The sequence below is a fragment of the Podarcis melisellensis genome (assembly GCF_964234715.1).
Source record: "Podarcis melisellensis genome assembly, chromosome: 13".
NCBI lineage: Eukaryota > Metazoa > Chordata > Lepidosauria > Squamata > Lacertidae > Podarcis > Podarcis melisellensis.
In genome coordinates, this window is record NC_138545.1 from 47,888,313 (window position 1) to 47,908,887 (window position 20,575).

General features: G+C 41.3%; 1 protein-coding gene across 1 annotated transcript in view; it reads left to right on the plus strand.

Moving 5' to 3' along the window:
- The window catches only part of UBA6 (ubiquitin like modifier activating enzyme 6), a 50,946-nt gene extending 31,284 nt beyond the window's left edge, over positions 1–19,662 (plus strand). Inside the window, exons 21-34 of the mRNA XM_081883877.1 lie at positions 1,652–1,757; positions 2,938–3,027; positions 3,273–3,353; positions 4,883–5,011; positions 5,728–5,779; positions 5,875–5,938; positions 10,310–10,379; positions 11,349–11,420; positions 13,146–13,263; positions 13,763–13,956; positions 14,419–14,546; positions 14,832–14,919; positions 15,528–15,622; positions 16,793–19,662. Of these exons, the coding sequence (XP_081740003.1) occupies positions 1,652–1,757; positions 2,938–3,027; positions 3,273–3,353; positions 4,883–5,011; positions 5,728–5,779; positions 5,875–5,938; positions 10,310–10,379; positions 11,349–11,420; positions 13,146–13,263; positions 13,763–13,956; positions 14,419–14,546; positions 14,832–14,919; positions 15,528–15,622; positions 16,793–16,928 (1,423 nt within the window). The 3' untranslated portion in view covers positions 16,929–19,662. The remainder of the gene's footprint in view (positions 1–1,651; positions 1,758–2,937; positions 3,028–3,272; positions 3,354–4,882; positions 5,012–5,727; positions 5,780–5,874; positions 5,939–10,309; positions 10,380–11,348; positions 11,421–13,145; positions 13,264–13,762; positions 13,957–14,418; positions 14,547–14,831; positions 14,920–15,527; positions 15,623–16,792) is intronic.
- Positions 19,663–20,575: the final 913 nt, after the last annotated feature.

Below are 20,575 nucleotides of genomic sequence, written 5' to 3' on the forward strand. Positions count from 1 at the left end.
GCTAAGAAGCAACAAAGGGCAGAGGGGCAGATAAACACTGCCTGCGTTACATTTGCATTGGGAAACTTTTGCCCCTTTTCTCTAATGTTGCTGTATAGTGGTACTGAGCCTCAGCAGCTTAGGCTCAAGATACCTAAAGGGTTGCTTCCTCCCACATGACTGTATGTGCTCAGTAAGACCTACTGAAGAGGTGTTTCTCCATGTTGTTAGAGGAAGTGTGGCAATAGAGAGCCTTCCCTGTGGCCGTTTCTAAGCTGTAGAATTCTTCCTAAAAGAGCTCATCTTCTGCAAACCACAGAGGCATAAAGATTGAGAAAAAATGAAGCAAAGCAGATCCTGATTACAGGGCATTTCCGGAATTTTGAAGTTCTTAGCTACTGTTCTCAGTTGCGTTAAAATGTAGGCACTGGGTGTGATATGGCTATGCCCTGGTTCCATAGAGCTGTTTCTCCATCTAGAGTTTTGGTGCTTTAGATCAGTGTTTTTCAACCTTTTTTGGGCAAAGGCACACTTGTTTCATGAAAAAAATCACGAGGCATACCACCATTAGAAAATGTTAAAAAATTTAACTCTGTGCCTATATTGACTATATATAAAGTAATTCTCTTGAATAGGAATCAAATAAACACAAAGAAAGTATTTTATAATTACTTTATTATGAAATAGTATGTAAACAGAAATATGAAAAATTCTAAAATACTTTATTTTTAAATCTTTCGAATTTTTCAATTTTTCCCATGGCACACCAGGCAACATCTCGTGGCACACTAGTGTGCCGCGGAACAGTGGTTGAAAAACACTGCTTTAGATCACTGTCTGAAATACGTTTCAAAATCTTGCTCAGGTGCAGGAATTGCATGCCTTAGGTATTAATATATTTGCCTATTAAGTGGAGATAATGCATTCCATTAATGATATGCTTCCTCAAACCACATTCTTGCCTTTCTTTGGCCTTATGAAAACCTTCCTTTTTTGACTTGCCAAATTGAAGATATTTTCCTGATTCACCAAATCTGTGTTGGATTTATCAGTAATTTTTAATTTATTCATGATATAAATGGTTTTAAACTGCCAAGCATTATGTTTAATTGGGAAACCAGTAGAGAAATGAAAATACTCTTTTTGGTTATAGGGATATGCCACTAGTTAATTCCTGCAATGACTGAAATCCCTTGTTTTAAACCAAAGCTAGGAGGTCATACCATGGTTTTTTTATATTTATTAAGATTTTATAAAGAGACAAAAGTTACAAAATGAAGAATAAAAAAAATAAGAAATAGAAAAAATACAAAAATACAAATGAAAGATACAAAATACATAAAAAACAAATGATAAGTAAAAAAGCACAATTAAAAACAAATCAGTCTTTTCATGTCTTAAGTTTCATTTACATATTTTCCTGACCTCATCACGCCTCCCTTTTTTGTATTCCAGTTTACATGGTTAATTCAGCAAATCCTTACCCTCTTTGTTTTTATCTTAATTATATATCTTAACATATTGAACTTCATATTTTCATCTAATTATCAATCCTTTTTTACATATTCTTTTAACTTTGTTGCTAAGGCCATACCATGGTTTTTGTCTCCCCCCTGCACTCTGGCATCTACCCTGATCTGTCCATTTTCTTCACTTATTTTCTTCTATGTAGTCGCTGTCTGGCAAGCTTGCGCCCTCTCTTAGATTCCGGAACAATGGGGACCAAAGGGCATACAGAAGTCATTGTGCCTCACCTTACAGAATCATACAACAGTCATGTAAGTGCTCCATCTATAAAAACAATGTATTATATGAGGGTTTCTTACTCCAAAATAAAAGAATAAATGGGGTGTTGTCTTATACATGTGTAGTGCAAAGGGGGGATGGGTAATTAGTTGCATCCACGAGCAGGATCTAGCGATTGTTAGCGTTTGCAAATTGGGTGAGTGATATTCAGTTCAGCATCCCCCCCCCCAATTGCTCAACAACCGTGGACATCCCCCCCCCCAAAAAAAGCTCAACAACTCTGGTCTATTCTCCCCATTTTCTTAAAATTGACCCCCCCCCAAAAGGTGGTGTCTTATAGACGGAAAATTACGGTACTTAGCTTGATTAATCCATATGTCTTTCTTACTCTTCCATAAAGTGTGTGATCCTTTGGAACATTCTTGTAGATGCATTGTCAAATCACAGAGCTGGCTCTAAGTGCACTCCGGAGCTTGGCCATCTCTCTCTCCTCCCCCCCCCCCACTTTTTTAAACTTTGAATTCCAAATCCCAAACCTGCACCACATACTGCTTTTGAAAGGCCCCTCAGTTTCAAAAGTGGTTTGCTATGTGCCAAAGCAGGGGAGGGGGCACTGCATGGCTTTGTGAATGCCAGTCAATAAAGTGTATATATGCCAAGAGGTAAAAAGTTCTTTTAAGAGCTCAATTAATTGTATAGAGTGGTATTTTTTACTGGGGCTTTTATGGCAATCTACGTCTGTGAGGTCAATATTTTTGGAAACCTTCTTGGCCTTGTAACAATTCAATTTGGATTCTGTATGTGTGGATATATGTATATCTCAAAATAAATATTCATTTGTAAAGAAAAAAAAACAGTAACCTGTCAGTAATCTATACTAAAAGCACGAACCTATACATGAGTGCTTGGAAGGAAGTTCAGTTGAATTCATTGGGACTTGTTCCCAGGCAAGTATGTATAGCAGGGGTAGGGAACCAGAGCCCTTCAAATCTTGATAGACTCCAGCTCCCATCAACACCAGCCAGCAGTGGCAATAGGCAGGGATGTTGGGAGTTGTAGTCCAGCAACATCTGGAAGACCATAGGTTTCCTACCCCTGGAGTACAGAAAGAAATTGATCTGATATTAGAAATAAACAATGCAAGAGGTAAAACAACTGCATGTGTATCTGATATATTTTGATCTTTTGTCTTTTCTTTTTTTTTGCATGTAGCGAGATCCACCTGAAGAAGAAATACCATTTTGTACTTTAAAGTCTTTCCCAGCTGCCACTGAGCACACAATACAGTGGGCCAGAGACAAGGCAAGTTTGTCTGTTTGTTATTCTTATTGCATGATATATTTCAGGGGGTTGGATTAAATGACCCTCGTAGTCCTTTCCAACTCTACAATTCTGTGATTATGGGCACAATTCAGTGGGAGGTTCTTTTGCACTGAAATGAAGGAGAATTACACATTTCAGTAAGGGCACCAACATACCCCCCCCAAAAAAAAACACAGTTGGGAAGGAAATCCAATGCTATTTTCTCATAACTCCTTTTCTTTTAGTTTGAAAGCGCTTTTTCACACAAGCCTTCCCTGTTTAACAAGTTTTGGCAAACGTATCCATCAGCAGAAGAGGTGTTACAGGTAATAGCTAACTTTATGTTGAATATTGTGCGGAAAGCTACTCTGGATGTTGTTATAACTTTGCTGTGCTGAGCTTTGCAGGTAGCAGGTAATACAGACTGATTTTAATACAGTGGTGAAATCTAACTAAGACCCCTATGTTTTCATGCTGGTCCAGGCTTAGGGTATGCAAAGGTTTGGACTGGAGTAGCAACTTAATTCTACCTAGAAAGGAAAGCGAATGGGGCGGCATTTGCATTTTATTTTATTTTTTTTATAAAATTTTTATTAATTTTTCAAACACATAATAAAAAACAAACACACCACAAAACAAAAACATACACAACATTAAACATATCGACTTCCCCATACCTCCCTTTCGCTGCATCCTTATTCCAAAATTCTTTAGCAACCCTTTAGTCAATTTATCTAATTAACTTCCTTTTCATTAAATTTCCTTAAATTTGTTAGTTACAGCTGTAATTCTCTACTTCTTACCCCTTGACATCTTAACATCCCTCAATTTTACAACAATTTTTAAGATATATTTTGAATTTCTTCCAATCCTCTTCCACCGTCTCTTTCCCCTGGTCGCGGATTCTGCCGGTCATCTCTGCCAATCCCATAAAGTCTGTCACCTTTGTCTGCCATTCTTCCAGAGTAGGTAGTTCTTGCATCTTCCAATACTTTGCCAGAAGGATTCTTGCTGCTGTAGTTGCATATATAAAGAAAGTCCTATCCTTTTTTGGCACCATTTGGCCAACCATGCCCAGGAGAAAAGCCTCAGGTTTCTTAGGAAAAGTCCATATAAGGACTTTCTTAATTTCATTATAGATCATTTCCCAAAAGGCTTTAATCTTTGGGCAGGTCCACCAAAGGTGGTAAAAGGTACCTTCAGCCTCATTACATTTCCAGCATTTGTTATTGGGCAAATGGTAAATTTTTGCAAGCTTGGCTGGGGTCATGTACCACCTGTAAATCATTTTCATTATGTTTTCTTTTAAGGCATTACATGCCGTGAACTTAACACCAGTGGTCCATAACTGTTCCCAGTCAGCAAACATAATGTCATGACCGATATCCTGTGCCCAGGCATTTGCATTTTAAGCTTATTGTGAATAATTTCAAGGGCTTGGTGCAGGTGTTCTAAATAGCAGTAGCAGATGAATCTGAGGAACTTCCATTTTGCAGCTGCTGATTTTAGTCTCTGCATGTTTCACTGTTTGTCAGAAGCAGTTAGTAAAAATTATATGCATTTCAAATTGTATTACTTGATCAGGCTAGACAAAATGTTCCCTTCTGGGTGTTTTTGACTACACCTCCCATCAGCCCCAGCGAGAATTGCCAGTCATCAGGGATGATGGGAGTTGTAGTCTGAAAAAATCTGGAGGGTGCCGTGTTCGCTGTCCCTGTAGTAGGTTGGTCCAGTTTACTGGTTTCCATCTAAATGGAAGCAGGAAATGAATTGTGACGTGGGTGATACTTCATGAATAATAATGTGTTTGCTGACTTGTGTGTGCTCATTTTCACCTTTATTTTCCCTTTCCTAGAGAATAAAGTCTGGCGAGAGTTTGGAAGGCTCTTTCCAAGTTATTAAATGCCTTAGTAGAAGGCCAAGAAGTTGGCCCCAATGTGTTGAATTAGCAAGATTAAAATTTGAGAAATATTTTAATCATAAGGTGAGCATTTGAGATCTGGTGGCTGATGCTATGTTTTCTTTAAATTGTCAATTTGCAATGTGCATCTAATGCTCATAGAGCTGTTGTCTAAACCTTTTTAACATGAGGGAAAGACCTCAGTTTCACTAGCATTGGATTATCTTTTATCTTGAAATGATGTCAGTTGTATTGGTAGACATACTTTTCTTTAAAAATCCAAATAATTCTTACTGATTTTCATGTAAATACAAGTACAACGTATAACTACAGTTACTAAGTTTCATATGCAGTAAACAGTACACAAGCAATATGTTTATTTATGCATTGTCAATTCAAGTATCCTCTCCACAGAGATTATTGTGTTGTGAGTGGAATAAAAGTATATTCTGTTTCATTTATAAAGGAAAAGAATGGAAGCCAAAGTAGTCTATCTTTGAAGTGCCTTTAATTACCCTTCTATGGCGAGTAAGGCATTCTGATAGAGCTACATTTGGTAGACATACTTTAATTCCTTCAGTTCTTAGATACGGAACTCACAACAATTTTGCACAGGGACGAATTTGCCAGGAAGTGTTTTCGAACTGAATATTTTAATAGCTAATGAGAATGCTTTCTACCTTTCTGTTAAAAACAAGGTTGGCTTTAAAGCAGCAGAATGAATTGCAAGGTTTCGGTAATGTAAACCCTGTGCTGATGTGTGTTATCTCACTTCATTGAGAGTATTTCTTCCCATCTAGGCACTTCAGTTACTTCATTCATTTCCCATAGACACACGATTAAAAGATGGCAGTAAGTACAGTAAAAGTTTAAATTAATTTTGATATGATTGATGTATTTTTAACCAATCCTTTTACGATTCGAAATGCTTTCTTTCAAACCACCAGGTTTATTTTGGCAGTCACCAAAGAGGCCACCTTTCCCGATACAGTTTGATATCAACGATCCTTTGTGAGTAAATCTCTCTCTTTAGATTTTGTTACTGTAAGGGGCAAAGAACTTCACATGATCTGTTTGTGGGCATATAGGTACTCATATAAAAGGTGCGTTATTAGACGATCTCTTCAAAGAAGATGTCCTAAAAACCTATATGGCCTTTAGAATAATCTGTTGACTCCTCTAATCTGAAGCCCACCCACATCAAATAATGTGTAACTTTGTGACTTGTTTCCTTTCGACAGCAGTTTTTTTCTTTGAGTATTTGCCATACATCAAACTTTGGATATCTTCATGAGAGTTGCCTCATTTGCATGTTTGTTTATGCTGCCCCTCCCCCCCCAATTTTCTTGTTGGCACTTTCCATGCAAAACTCCAGTTCAACTTTAGGCAGCATTTTGGGGATTTGCTGTAAGCATCTACTAAGAACAACAGTTCGAATTTAACATTATCAATTCCTGAGCAAAATAGATATTGACTGCACATTTCTACTTCCAAGTCTTACATTACCCCTTTCTTCTCTGTTTTCCGAAAACCAACATCTCCATATGAAAACTGGCAAACCTTCACTGTGCTTCCAGTCTCTGTATGATCCACAGTGAGCTCTGAAGGATCTCTGTACAGTGGTACCTCGGGTTAAGTACTTAATTCTTTCTGGAGGTCCGTACTTAACCTGAAACTGTTCTTAACCTGAAGCACCACTTTAGCTAATGGGGCCTCCTTCTCATCCTGAAGCAAAGTTCTTAACCTGAAGCAATATTTCTGGGTTAACGGAGTCTGTAATCTGAAGTGTATGTAACCTGAAGCGTATGTAACCTGAGGTACCACTGTAGTGTCCTTCAGAAGCAGTGCCAGGGCCTACAGCTCGTAATCCCTCCTTTTGCAAGCAGTCTACATTTTGGGTCTGGAATATTAGCACTTCCTGGCAATGTCAAGTTCCTAAAGAAGGTTCTCTGCCACTCTTATTTTGAACTATGCAGTTCTGCTCCCTCTGTTTGTCACTTTTATCTTTTATGTGCATATTTAGCAGGCAATTTCCTTTAGTTTTTCCTCCCTCTTGCTCCCAGCTTTGTGACTTCTGCCAGACTCTTCCTTATAGCTTGAACAGCATTCTCCTCTGTTAAGTCATATCATTCTGCACCTCCCATCTTTTCCCAGCTCTTTCTCTTCATTTTTGAAAAAGAATTCATCATAATTAGACCTCACACTTCTGTATGCTATACCAGTGTTTCCCAACCAGTGTTCCGCGGCACACTAGTGTGCCGCAAGACGTTGCCTGGTGTGCCGTGGGCGGGAGGCGGGCGAGTCGGGCGGCAGTGGCTTAGAAAACGAGCGGAGCTGCGAGCTGCTTGTAAAACAGGGTCCCAGACGCGGTTAGCCGCGATTAACCAAAATCGATCCCAGGCTCCTTAAGAACTCTCTGCAGTGCATTTAACGTCGGACGGCTGCGGCTCATAAAAGCGCCCTGCAGCCTCCCAAGCAGCCGCGACGGGAGGCGGGTGGCCCGGGCAGGACGGACCGTCTGGCAGCAGCAGCGGCGCGGGCGAGTCGGCGTCTCTTTCCTGGCTCTTGAGACGACGGGCTCGCCGGCTTTGCGCTCGCAATGTGGAGCCTGCCACAAGCAGCAGCCGCAACAGCAGCCGCGTTTGGGCTCCCGGAGAGCAAACTCCCCCCCCCCGGCCCTGGACCCTCCTTGGCCCCCGGCAGGTGCAGCGGGCGCCGCGCTGGGATCTCAGCTCCTGCGAAGGGGCGGCCGGGCGCGGCTCCGGGGGGCGGGGATGGGGAAGTAGATGGTCCCCCCGCCCAGTCGAGACTGAATGGTGCCCTTCCCCGAGGGGAAGAGGGAGGCGGGGGGGGGGGCTCCTCTGGTATTATTAATTAGCCATAATTTTCAGGCTCTTCCGAATGGACGGCTCCTTCCATCACCCAGGCAGCTTTTGGCGGCTGTCTCAGTGGTCCCGCAAACTTTCCTTTGAGGAAAACCTGGGCGAGAAAAGCTGCCTTCCCCCATCCAAGTTTGTCTGAAAGTGAGCAGGGTGGGTGTCACAAAGGGGTTCTAGTGGGGTTTTTTGTTTTTGTTTTTATTTTAAAAAAAAACCCTCCCCCACCATCAGATACACCAATTTGCAAGGAGCAAAAGGCACTGAACCTTCTTCTTTTCTTTTTTTTTCTAAAAAGGCAACTATTTTATTCATGCTTTTATAAATGGAGGATGGGGGGGTGCAGAAAGAGACGGGGCGGTGGACTAGATCCGGCGGGAAGGAGCCTTTTGGCGGCCAGGTGCTTCAGGGGGTTGGAGGAGGCGACCCTCGGGGTTCCTTCCACCTCCACTGAAAGGTAAATGAAAGAGGTCTTAAAGCTAGCTATCACGTTGCTGAACTTATAGCCAAGTCAAAAAAGTCGCACACTGTGGCAGAGACATTAATACTTCCCGCCTGCAAAGCTATTGTAGAGGAGATGCTCGGACCTGAAGCAGCTAAGGAAATAGCCAAAGTCCCTCTCTCAAACAACACAATTTCCAGACGTATTAATGACATGTCTGCAGACATTGAAAGTGTGGTTTTGGAAAAGATCCATAGCAGTGAGAAATTTGCATTACAACTTGACGAGTCTACTGATATCAGTGGACATGCTCAACTCTTGGCCAATGTGCGTTATGTTGATGGTGATGCAATTAGAGAAAACTTCTTTTTCTGCAAGGCATTGCCAGAAAAAGCAACAGGAGAAGAAATTTTTCGGGTCACATCAGAATACCTTGAACAAGGAGGACTTAAGTGGGAAAACTGCACAAGTGTCTGCACCGATGGAGCTGCAGCCATGGTCGGGCACACCAAAGGCTCTGTAAGCAGAGTGAAGGAAAGAAATCCAGATGTGATTGTTACGCATTGCTTTTTGCACCGTGAGGCCCTCGTAGCCAAGACTTTACCAGCAGACCTAGTTCATGTGTTGGACGATGTTGTGCGCATGGTAAACTTTGTAAAGTCACGACCCGTGAAAAGTCGCATATTTGCAGCTTTGTGTGAGGAGATGGGAGCGAAGCATAAAACCTTGCTGTTTCATACGGAGGTCCGGTGGTTGTCGCGTGGCAAGGTCTTGGTTCGTGTGTATGAGCTGCAGGAGGAACTTAAAGTGTTTCTGACAAATGAGAGGTCAGATTACGCAAAGCTGCTTGCAAGTGATGTGTGGTGTGCAAGGCTGGCATATCTGGCAGATATATTTCATCATCTGAATGAACTGAACACATGAATGCAAGGCCAAAATGAAAACCTGCTTACAAGTACAGATAAAATAAATGGATTCCGTTCAAAGGTGCAACTCTGGCATCAACACGTGGAAAGTGGCAATCTTGAAATGTTCACACTCACCAAGCAATGGCAAGGTGTTCACACTGCTGCACTGTGTGAGATAATAGGTAAACATTTAAAAACTCTCGAGGGGAAGTTGCCATTTTATTTCTCTTCAGTCTCCACTGAATGCCTTGACTGGGTTAGGGACCCTTATAGCTCAGCATCAGTTGGTGGAAAGGACATGACTTTACAGGAGCAGGAGGAACTAACTGAACTGAGACAAAATCGTGGTTTCAAGCTAAGATTTGCTGATCTACCTTTGGACAGTTTTTGGTTGGAAACTGCCAAGGAGTTCCCCCTTCTGGCAAACAAAGCTATTTTGACATTGCTCCCATTTTCCACTACATATCTCTGTGAGTTGAGCTTTTCAAGCATGATTACTATAAAAACTAAATACACAGAGAGACTGAGAGCTGTTGACGAAGAGCTACGTGTGTGTCTTTCTATGATTCCAGCCAGAATATCAGCTTTGTGTTCAGCCAAACAGGCCCAGGTTGCGCACTGAATAAAGTATTTTATAATTTTTCATATTTCTGTTTACTTACTATTTCATAATAAAGTAATTATAAAATACTTTCTTTGTGTTTATTTGATTCCTATTAAAGAGAGTTACTTTATATATAGTCAATATAGGCACAGAGTTAATTTTTTAAACATTTTCTAATGGTGGTGTGCCTCGAGATTTTTTTCATGAAACAAGTGTGCCTTTGCCCAAAAAAGGTTGGGAAACACTGTGCTATACATTACAAACTACAGGTAATTCCTACGTGTATGTTCATGGTTGTAGTCTGAAGGGATTTGTTATGTGAAATTTCTCTGAAGTAGGTGTATTCTGGATCTTTGTCATTTAAAAGCAAACACGCTAAGCAGGTAAGCATTTTCTCAAAGGCAACCTTGTCACCTGTTCTTTCAGCCCCTCTGCTTCACCTGCTCAGTGAATTTCTTCTCCTTCCCACCCCCCATTGTTAGCTAGGTTTGAAGTATATCTGAATGCAGGAAAATGGAGTAAAAACCCACCCCGATCTCCTTTTTCCTCCAGGCACTACAGCTTCATACTGAGTACAGCAAAATTATTTGCAATTATTTACTGTATCCCTTTTACAGAAAAGGTAAGCCTTCAGTTGGAGGGTGTAGAATTTGCACTGTTTGGCTCTCTGTGTTAATTTTTCAGAATCATTTGATAAGTGAAGCATTTTTGTTACAAAGGGAAAATATACTCCAAAATCCAACTTTTAGACAAAGCATTACTCCTGCTACTGGCAGTGACTGAAATACCTTCAGGACTCTTCAGTATGTCCAAAGATGCTTTGAATAAGTTATGAGACCTATATCCCTCCTCTTTGAATTATTCTTCCTGATATTTCACTTTGATAGAATTCTTTCTTGCAACGTATTTTGGCAGATGCATTGAAATCTAATCTTGTTGCCTGGACTATTGAAATTTGTGTCCTGGCCCATCTCTACTTTTAATAATGCACTTGCAAACTAACTTAAAATAAATGCAAAATTGACTTCCCTTTGTGGATATTTATGTGTCTGGTGTGAAAGCGATAGCCATTAGTCCATCAGTATTTATTTGTTCACATGCATTTTTTTTTTAAGAATATGAGTTTTATTTGGTATGTGTGCAAGGTATACAAGGTTCTGCTTTTGTAGAAAAGTTTGCTAGGAAATGTTCATGAGCCACACGCTTGATAAGTTATAGGTTCCTTCGATGTTTATTGGAATAAGTGGATTCTTAATTAGCCAGTGTGGTGTAGTGGTTAAGAGCGGTGGTCTCGTAATCTGGGGAACCGGGTTCGCGTCTCCGCTCCTCCACATGCAGCTGCTGGGTGACCTTGGGCCAGTCACACTTCTTTGAAGTCTCTCAGCCCCACTCACCGCACAGAGTGTTTGTTGTGGGGGAGAAAGGGAAAGGAGAATGTTAGCCACTTTGAGACTCCTTAAAAGGGAGTGAAAGGCGGGATATCAAATCCAAACTCTTCTTCTTCTTAATTAGTTTTGGCTTAAAGTTGAAGAGTAGAGCACATGTGGTTTCACCCATTCATGCTAACTGGTGCTGTTTTAACAAAACACAGGATATGTCAGAAGAAACCATTTTAAAGATCATTTCCGGACTGAGGATTCAAGAGTTTCGGCCTTCTAACAAAGTAAGCTCATTTAAATAGTGTTCCTCTTCACTCCTCCCCTTTTCTTGATGATCCGTTAATTATTCATCCTACGCATGATATTCTGTTGGCTGCTTCCCAGTTCTCCAGTATTGTAGCAGTTGCCACAAACTCACTGCTCTCTCTTGGCTTCTGGCTTACCTTTATAGGGCGGCTGTAAACATTATGACCATGTAATTCGGGCATAGGCAACCTCGGCCCTCCAGATGTTTTGGGACTACAGTTCCCATCATCCCTGACCACTGGTCCTGTTAGCTAGGGATCATGGGAGTTGTAGTCCCAAAACATCTGGAGGGCCGAGGTTGCCTATGCCTGCTGTAATTTGTGCCAGGGCTTGGAATACTCTAAAGCAGGGGGAGGAAGCTGTGGCCCTTTAGATGTTGTTGGACTCCAACTCCCATCAGCCCCAGGCAGCATGCCCAATTGTCAAGAGATGAGCGGAGTAGTAGTTTGGCAACATTTCGATAGTCACAAGCTCCCCGTCCCTCTTCTACAAGTGTTTCCGTACTAATATTTAGCATGCAAATATTTTCGGCTTTTCACTTAAATGATTAAATGATGCAAGAATTTGTAAAACTAACTTTAATAATAAAAAGTCAAGTATATTTCTTTAGTGTAGACCTGGTTTTCTTAGCACAAAGCTCCTCCTTCGGTGGCATAGTCTTAGGAAGCATGTTTCCAAAAATTGTTGGATACGAGCTGGAAAGGTACTGTTTGTGTCAAACCTCACATTTACAGAAAGTATTAGTGCACATGCAGTTCTGCCTTAAGTTTCTAATTGTAGGCTCATAGGTTCCATCTATGTTTGTACTGTTGATTTTTAGACAGAGTTAATAAGCTGCTTTAGTATCCCTCCAAAATGCAGTGTTTTACAACAGTTGTGAGCCACTTCTGGTCTGTGGACCTGATTGGGCCCAGTAAGGGTCCCAGTTTGGCCCATGAGGCCATTTTCCTCCAAGCAATGCTCACCTCTTTTCCCCCTCCCCCATGCCAGCACATGATCTTAGATATATGACTGGAGGCTTTGACGTAGCTGCAAAGGAAGAATCATGAGCCTTAAAGGCTTGAAGTTGGGGCTTTGTAAATTGCAAAGCATAGCTCTGGGGTGTGTCTGATCCCTGATGAAATTTAGGCTTGAAGTTGGGGCCAGCCAGCCAATTGGCAGTGACTTAAAGCTTGCTTGGATCAGCTACACCTGGGATTTTTTGACTGGAAACTCTGGAATGTAGCTGGTCCAAGTAGGGCTTGAAATTATCAGCAATGTTGCCAAGCCCCACTTGAATTGGCTGGGGAGATGTTTCTTTGCAGTGCCTCTTGAGTTCAAGCCACATTGCAAAGGAAAAATGGGTCATCTGGTGTCATGGTGATGACAGGTGAGTGGCCCCACCTGTCAAAGTGGCTAGCAGAGTGGGGACCCCAGGATCCTGGCCACCAGGCTCAAAATGTTCCCTCATTTTACATTTTAAAAAATAAATAAATGTCCAGTAGCACCAACTAACTTTGTTCTTGGTATGAGCTTTTGTGTGCACGCACACTTCTTCAGATTATCATTTTACATAACATTGCAACTAAAAAATATAGGTTTTCTCTATTTGACTAAAACGTTATTTATTGATGAATAACTCAATCTGCTTCAATAAATCAAGATAATGTACAGAAATGGATTCATACACTAACATTTATTCTATTTGCTTTTGATGTTCTCAGGTTGTACAAACAGATGAAACAGTGAGGAAACCAGATCCCATTCCAATAAGCAGTGAGGATGAAAGGAATGCTGTACTTCAGTTGGAGACTGCCATATTGGCCAATGAAGCTACAAAAAGTGAGTATTAATTATTAGATATTTATTTATTTTATAAGTCAAAAGTTACAATACATTTCCAATCAATATATTTATATCAGATCCTTTTAGCTCAGATAGAACCATTAGCTTAAATAGAATCACTCAAGGCAGAGAATATCAACATGAGCACATTAAACTCATAACACCCTGAACAGATAAGCAGGGTAGGTGGGAATACAAGAGACCAAGGAATATAAGTAAAAGGAACCCTGACCACAAAATGAAATGAACTGTTACTTAGGCCAAACATATCTAATGGTGGCGCCAGGTGAGCTTCCCTGAACCCAGTACCAAAATGGGCTAATATAATCTACTCGCAGGTTGGAGAAGGCTTTCATTGAACTGAACTAACAATGTATTTCATTAAATTGCACTGCAGGGTGTTGGACTAAATGACCCTTGGCACCCCTTCCAGTTCTATGATTTTGTGAACTAAAAGACCACAGATTCCTAAATGAATTAATTTGTTTCCGAACAGATGATTTACAAATGAAGGAACTTGCTTTTGAAAAGGATGATGACAGTAACGGGCACATAGACTTCATAACAGCAGCTTCAAATCTGCGAGCCAAAATGTATAACATTGAACCAGCGGATCGACTCAAAACAAAACGGATTGCCGGAAAGATTATCCCTGCCATTGCAACTTCCACTGCGGCTGTGTCTGGCTTGGTGAGTGAGGGCGCATTTTTTGCGATTGCTAGCTTCTCTGCTGGATTGGCCAAATGTAGCAAGGCAGAAGGCTCTTCTCTTCCTGTTCGCAATGTTAGTTTGTCATTGGAATAGAAGGTAGTCTCATTTTAATTCTTGGCCTTAATTTTCCTTTGATGGAGTCAGCATGTCAGCTGTAGGAAAGAGGTGATATAAGCAATTTATGGGGTGGGGAAATGGAAACATTTGCTGCAGTTTTTCCTGGTTATCACATATTCCTTCCTAACTGTTAATGGATTAAAGAGCAGCCTGGGGCACACTGTTGGGTTTAAATTCAGAGGTTTTTTCCCTGATCTTCCAGACTGATTCCAGACTACTTTGGTTCATGTTGCATATTGTACAGATCAGAAAAGCTACATCTTCTTTAGTTCTGTGTTTGTTAGCTACTGCAAAGTTTTTCCAATTCTTACATTTCTTCCCTAGGTTGCTTTGGAATTGATCAAAATTGTGGGTGGCTACCCCTTTCAGGCATACAAAAACTGCTTTTTCAACTTGGCCATTCCAATAATTGTCTTCACAGAAACAGCTGAAGTGAGAAAAACTGAAATAAGGTAAATAGCACATATGAAGGATTCAGCAAGGGGGTGTATTCAAGTAGCAGATTTTGGCAGGTGGTGCATCTGGGATAATGACTCCTCCTGGCTACACAGGCAGCGTCCATTTGACACCCACGAGTGTGGAAATTTATAGGAAAGTGACCTGTTTCCTCTTTTGCTATGCTTTGTGTTGGGAAGCTTGTGTTCAACTTTTTAGTTATTACTGATACTAAATGACTGAAAAATGTGCTGCAGCACAGTGTCTTGGATAAAGTGTTTTACGTTCTTGCTCTCTGACAGAAATGGAATATCTTTTACAATCTGGGATCGATGGACTATTTATGGGAAAGATGATTTCACACTCTTGGACTTCATAAACGCTGTCAAAGTAAGCTATTTGAGATAAATAAGCAGTAGAAACAGATGTTGCTGTTTTTCATCCTGGTGCAGTGTGGTGTACAGCCCATATAATTTACTACTTTACAAAAGTTGTAATCCATTCTGTCTATGGAGATTCATGTTCTGTAGCATATGGAGTGGGGACACATGTCAGGTCTACTTCATTTTTTCACTGTAATTTTTGGTTCTTCATTAAGAACTGTCACTTAGCATCCACAGGCAGAAAATTCAGATTCCCAGTCCCCTGTCTGCCTCCTGTCCAGATGGTTCTGTTTCTCTTCCCTCATTTTTAGCCTTGCTTTTTTACTGTCGTGTGTCTTCTTTCTGTTTGTATTTGCTTATTGTTGTATTGGTGAGTTTTGACTGTTTTGGGAGCATTTTCAGTCTCTCTTCCTTCCTACTCTCACTTTCTCCCTTGAGGGTTTTTTTTGGGGGGGTCTTCTGGTCCCCTGATTTTATTTGGGGTAACAGAGTGGTTTTGTTTTTCTCTCAAGTGCAGTCTGGTTTTTTTAATAAACTGTCATATCTCATAAATTTCTAACCAGTTCACTTTCTGCACAGTATAGTTCCAAATATTGTGGTGTTTGTGTGTTACAGGAGAAATACGGAATTGAGCCAACTATGGTGGTTCAGGGAGTTAAAATGCTGTATGTTCCTGTAATGCCTGGACATGTCAAAAGATTAAAGCTGACGTAAGTATTAACTAGGGACGTGGGTGGAGCTGTGGGTTAAACCACAGAGCCTAGGACTTGGTGACCAGAAGTTTGGCAGTTCGAATCCCCATGACGGGGTGAGCTCCCGTTGCTCGGTCCCTGCTCCTGCCAACCTAGCAGTTTGAAAGCACGTCAAAGTGCAAGTAGATAAATAGGTACCGCTCCGGCGGGAAGGTAAACAGCGTTTCTGTGCGCTGCTCTGGTTCGCCAGAAGCGGCTTAGTCATGCTGGCCACGTGACCCGGAAGCTGTGCGCCGGCTCCCTCGACCAGTAAAGTGAGATGAGCGCCGCAACCCCAGAGTCGTCCACGACTGGACCTAATGGTCAGGGGTCCCTTTACCTTTAAGTATTAACTAAATAGTAAAGCTGAAGGGGGTATGCAGTATATTAGTTCACAGATAGCATGATTCTTCCCAGATTTTGTTTGGTGCATACTCTGCAAGCTTGTTCATTGAGGATCAGATTCTGAATGGCAGAGGTTTCCCAATTTTTAATATTTTAATGTTCCATTATTTTAATGTTGTATTTTATTTTTGTTTTTAAGTTGTAATCATTCATCTTGTTTTTATTATTGCTTGTAAGCTGCTCTGAGCCCGGCCTTGGCTGGGGAGGGTGGGGTATAAATAAAAAAATTATTATTAATTCACCACCCTGGTATTTTGAACAGTATTATTTTAAGATTGAGAGCATTGCTGGCATGGCAGTTATGGGTGCCTCAGATGAGAGAAGGGCTAGAGAGGAGGGTAGCTCAGTATTATTTAAGCCACCTTCTACTCATTTTGCTAGTCACATCCCATTGCCATATCTCCTCCTCTATGCATACTGAATCACAGCATCTTGCCCTTCCCAGTTGCATCACATGCCCAAACACATGACAAAAAGCAGGACAAAGCAAGAAATGAAAACTTAATTAACCCCATTCTCTCCCCCCCCCCCTCCTAGCCCCACAGTTCATAAAATCAACTTTAGCCATCTCCCTTCTAGACCTGTGGTGTCTTGGAATGCAGGACTTGCCAGATCCATATTTGTTGCATCTTTAACAAGTTCTCTCATATGGTTTGCAATTTGAATTTGTTTGTGGCACTTCAGGAGAGCTTGGTTCATTTATGATTTGCTGCTGATACTTGATTTTTGTACCCTGTCTTGTAGGATGCAAAAACTTGTGAAACCAGCAGCGAATAAGAGGTATGTGGACCTTACAGTATCATTTGCTCCAGAAACAGATGGCGAAGAAGACTTGCCGGGACCACCAGTTCGATACTATTTTGCCCACGAAAATAACTGATGCAGGCCTACTGTTTACAGCATAGCAGGACCACATGAAAGGAGTGTGGCACCATTTTTTAAATGGTACTATATACTTGGTGAAGCCTTAATTCAGAAACAAAACAGTGGAAATTTCTGAGATGTACTGAGGAGCTCCATAGCAAATCTGACTTGCAATTTCCTTGTATGTAGCATTTTCATAGCTATCTATACCTAAGGAGGACTGGAAGCTTGCTGGAAATGATGGTTCTTTTTGAAGAAAACACACTTATTAAGCACTGCAGGAAGTCCAGAACTGCAGTCATAAAACCTGATCACAGACACTGACCATTAAAGGAGGTGGCAGTTGAGATTTGAAGAAGCTGCCAATTTATACCATGCTAAAACTGATTTCCTTTTGTTTTGTTTCATCTTGGCCCCTAAGACAGTTCATCCTGCTGACGTTCATTTCAATAACATAGCTTTTCTTTTCCCCCTTCTGATGCTGATAGCACATTTGAAATGTTGCTTTGGAATAGAGTCATAGTGAGGAGAAGCTCAGCTCTTGTAAAGTTAGGTTTTATGTTCTTCTAAAAAAAACAAACAATTATGTCTTTCCTTGTAAAGCAGAAACGACACCAGTTCTGTTCCAGGCAGCGATTGTCAGGGCTAGTTTGCTTTTTCGTACTGGTTTTCTTTAATAAGCTTGGTAATTCATTCTTTGTATGAAGACTTTAGTCCAATACATTGATTTGAATTGAAAATAGAAGTGTGGGGCTTTTAGCTGAAACTTGTCAACTGCCACATCCTTCAACTGCCCCCTAGGGTCAGAGTGAACACCTGGTGACAGAGCCACCTATTTTTACACCATGATCTGCTTCAATCACATAGGAAGAAAGGGATGGGTCCTATTTTGGCAGCAAAAAGAATATACGATGGAAGGAATCCCTCTCTGGCCACTACTTTCTCCCTCACTCCCAAGTGTTTTGCTCTGAGCCAAGCTCACTTGCAGTACTAGCCACAGACTGATAAAGTAAGCCTGCAGTGGCAAGAGGGTTTAAGCAGTCTTTGCCCACATCACTTTGATTGCTCAAAAATTCAGCCCATGCACCTGCCGCATTCTTAGGGAATAGGGCCGATCCAGGTTTAAACACACTGTTTACATCCCTAGGATACTGAATTATGCCATCAGTGCTATTGCCTGACCACTGGCGCTACTTGGTTGCGTATTAAACCCCCCATCAGCTTTTGAAGGTTTCACAAACGCTGGCCATAACTTAGCATGGACCTTGGCATGCTTAAGGCCAAATCCAGAGGCTTAAATGTGTTCAGTTCTTTGTTGGGTTGTGACCTCTTCCTTTAAAACCGCAAAAGCTGCCCGCCCTCCGCCGCCACTTGGTGTGGCAGTTCTGTAAAGCATGTTAGTGTACATATCCCATCTCACCTGAAATGAGTGATTAACAAAACAGTTTAGACAGCCACATTTAAATAGTCCTGCACAAAATATACTAGGAGGCAGAGAAACGACTTCGGCCACAGTCGGTATGAAATGGCAGTGTGCTGCATATACACCATGGCCCATTTTTTGCTTCCTCATCTGTGTAGCACTTGAAGGGTAGTCCCATTGCTTATCATCTTATCTTCCCCTTATTCCCCTCCATGCTTTACTAGAGAAGTCAAATCCACATTCAGCATTGTTAGAGCTTTTAAAAAAATCACCAGGTGTCTACAGAGGCTTCAGACTGTGTCCCTAAAGTGAGATCCTTGGTTACATCAATATTTTCTGACATTATGACATACAATTTCTCTGGTTTCGTATTTCTAAAGGCACATAAGTACCAAATACATTTTTCCATAAATATTTGGAAAATAGTCTTAAAATGTAATTAATGCTACACAAATGTGTCCCCCCCAAATATACAGATGATAGTTTATTCTATTTTGTTATGGTTTATAATATTTGATTTGACAACTGGCTGATTAATTTATTTTAACAACAAAAATTTCTTAAGGCGGTGGGAGGTGGGGAGGGAAGATACACCTTGTGACAGTGGGGCTTGGAGGGGTACTGAAGCTTTTGTTTATGCTGCCATAGTGGCAATAGAGGTATATATTTCAAATAAAAGCTTTGATCTTTTTGTTTTAAATACTTTTGGAAAAGGCAAACTACCGTGAGCTCAGAAAGCTATAGAAGATGGGTAGAAATAATTAAAAAAAAGAATGGCTGTCATGAACTTCCAGTGGAATGCAATGAGTGTTTTTCACAACCTGGATGTGATCATGTCTTGTCCTAGCATCATTATTATTTATTTGTCTGTGGGGTTACTAATCAGTGTTCAGAAGTAAGAACTAGACTATCTTTGCATTTGCAAAATTGCATTTGATGTCATACATCAGTAGGCTTGAAACCGAAGAACCTTTTCCAGCAAGTCTTCCTTGCAGACCTTACAGTATAGAAAATTACAGAACAGGTAGCAAAAACAATACACAGATCTCCCTACCTGTTGCGCGGCCCCTTAGTCTTACCTTGAGGATTATTCTTCTCACATAAGTGATCTCGGAGTGATTTCAGTTTAAGTAATATAGATAGATGTGTACACACACACACACGGACTCTACACTTCCGCAGTTTGTGTTATCTATGAATTTATTTCAGTACATTTTGAAGTGGGAGTGGGGTTTGTGTACACAAGATATGATGTACAGCCAAAGCAGTTATGAAAACTGCTTTTTGTCTTTTTCACATTAAATGATTTGAAAACATACAATCAAAATGTGCATGGTTTTGTCAATGGTTTCTAATAGGATACGTTGCCGTATGAAATGTGTGGATCATTGAAAATGCTTCTATAACTAGCAGTCCATGCAGAAAACCAGGCACATCATTTTAAGGTGTGTGAACCTGAGATAATGCATTGTTGTGGGCGGGTGTGTAGCATTCATAAGATCATTCTATACCCAAAATACCTGGGCAGGAATAAATTCTTTAAGCCCTTTGTATTCCACCTGCATTTGGGCCCTTTTTGTGGGTGTGAGCCAGGGGTGAATTATACATACACGCTTTTGATTTATGGGCCCCTCTAGTCTAGAGAAACATTTAGTGCACTTGTACCTGGTTATGTAGGGAGAGCATTGTTTTTCTTGGGCACTCGACAGTTACTTACATTTTTCTACACAGGTTGGCTATTTTGCCTGTGCCAAGATGCCCTTGGCTGTGCCATGCACCTCCACAGGAAGCTCTGGGCCAGACAGAATGCATTGGCACCTGGAACACAACACTCTTCTTGTTTACTTGCGTGTACAGTTTATCCAGAGGGACGCGGGTGGCGCTGTGGGTTAAACCACAAAGCCTAGGACTTGCTGATCAGAAGGTTGGTGGTTCGAATCCCTGTGACGGGGTGAGCCCCTGTTGCTCGGTCCCTGCTCCTGCCAACCTAGCAGTTTGAAAGCACATAAAAGTGCAAGTAGATAAATAGGTACCGCTCCAGCAGGAAGGTAAACGGCGTTTCCGTGCGCTGCTCTGGTTTGCCAGAAGTGGCTTAGTCGTGACCTGGAAGCTGTACGCCGGCTCCCTCGGCCAGTAAAGCAAGATGAGCGCCCCAACCTGAGTCATTCACGACAGGACTTAACTGTCAGGGCTCCTTTTACATTTTATGCTCCAACTGGGTGAATATGCTCCCTACTTGC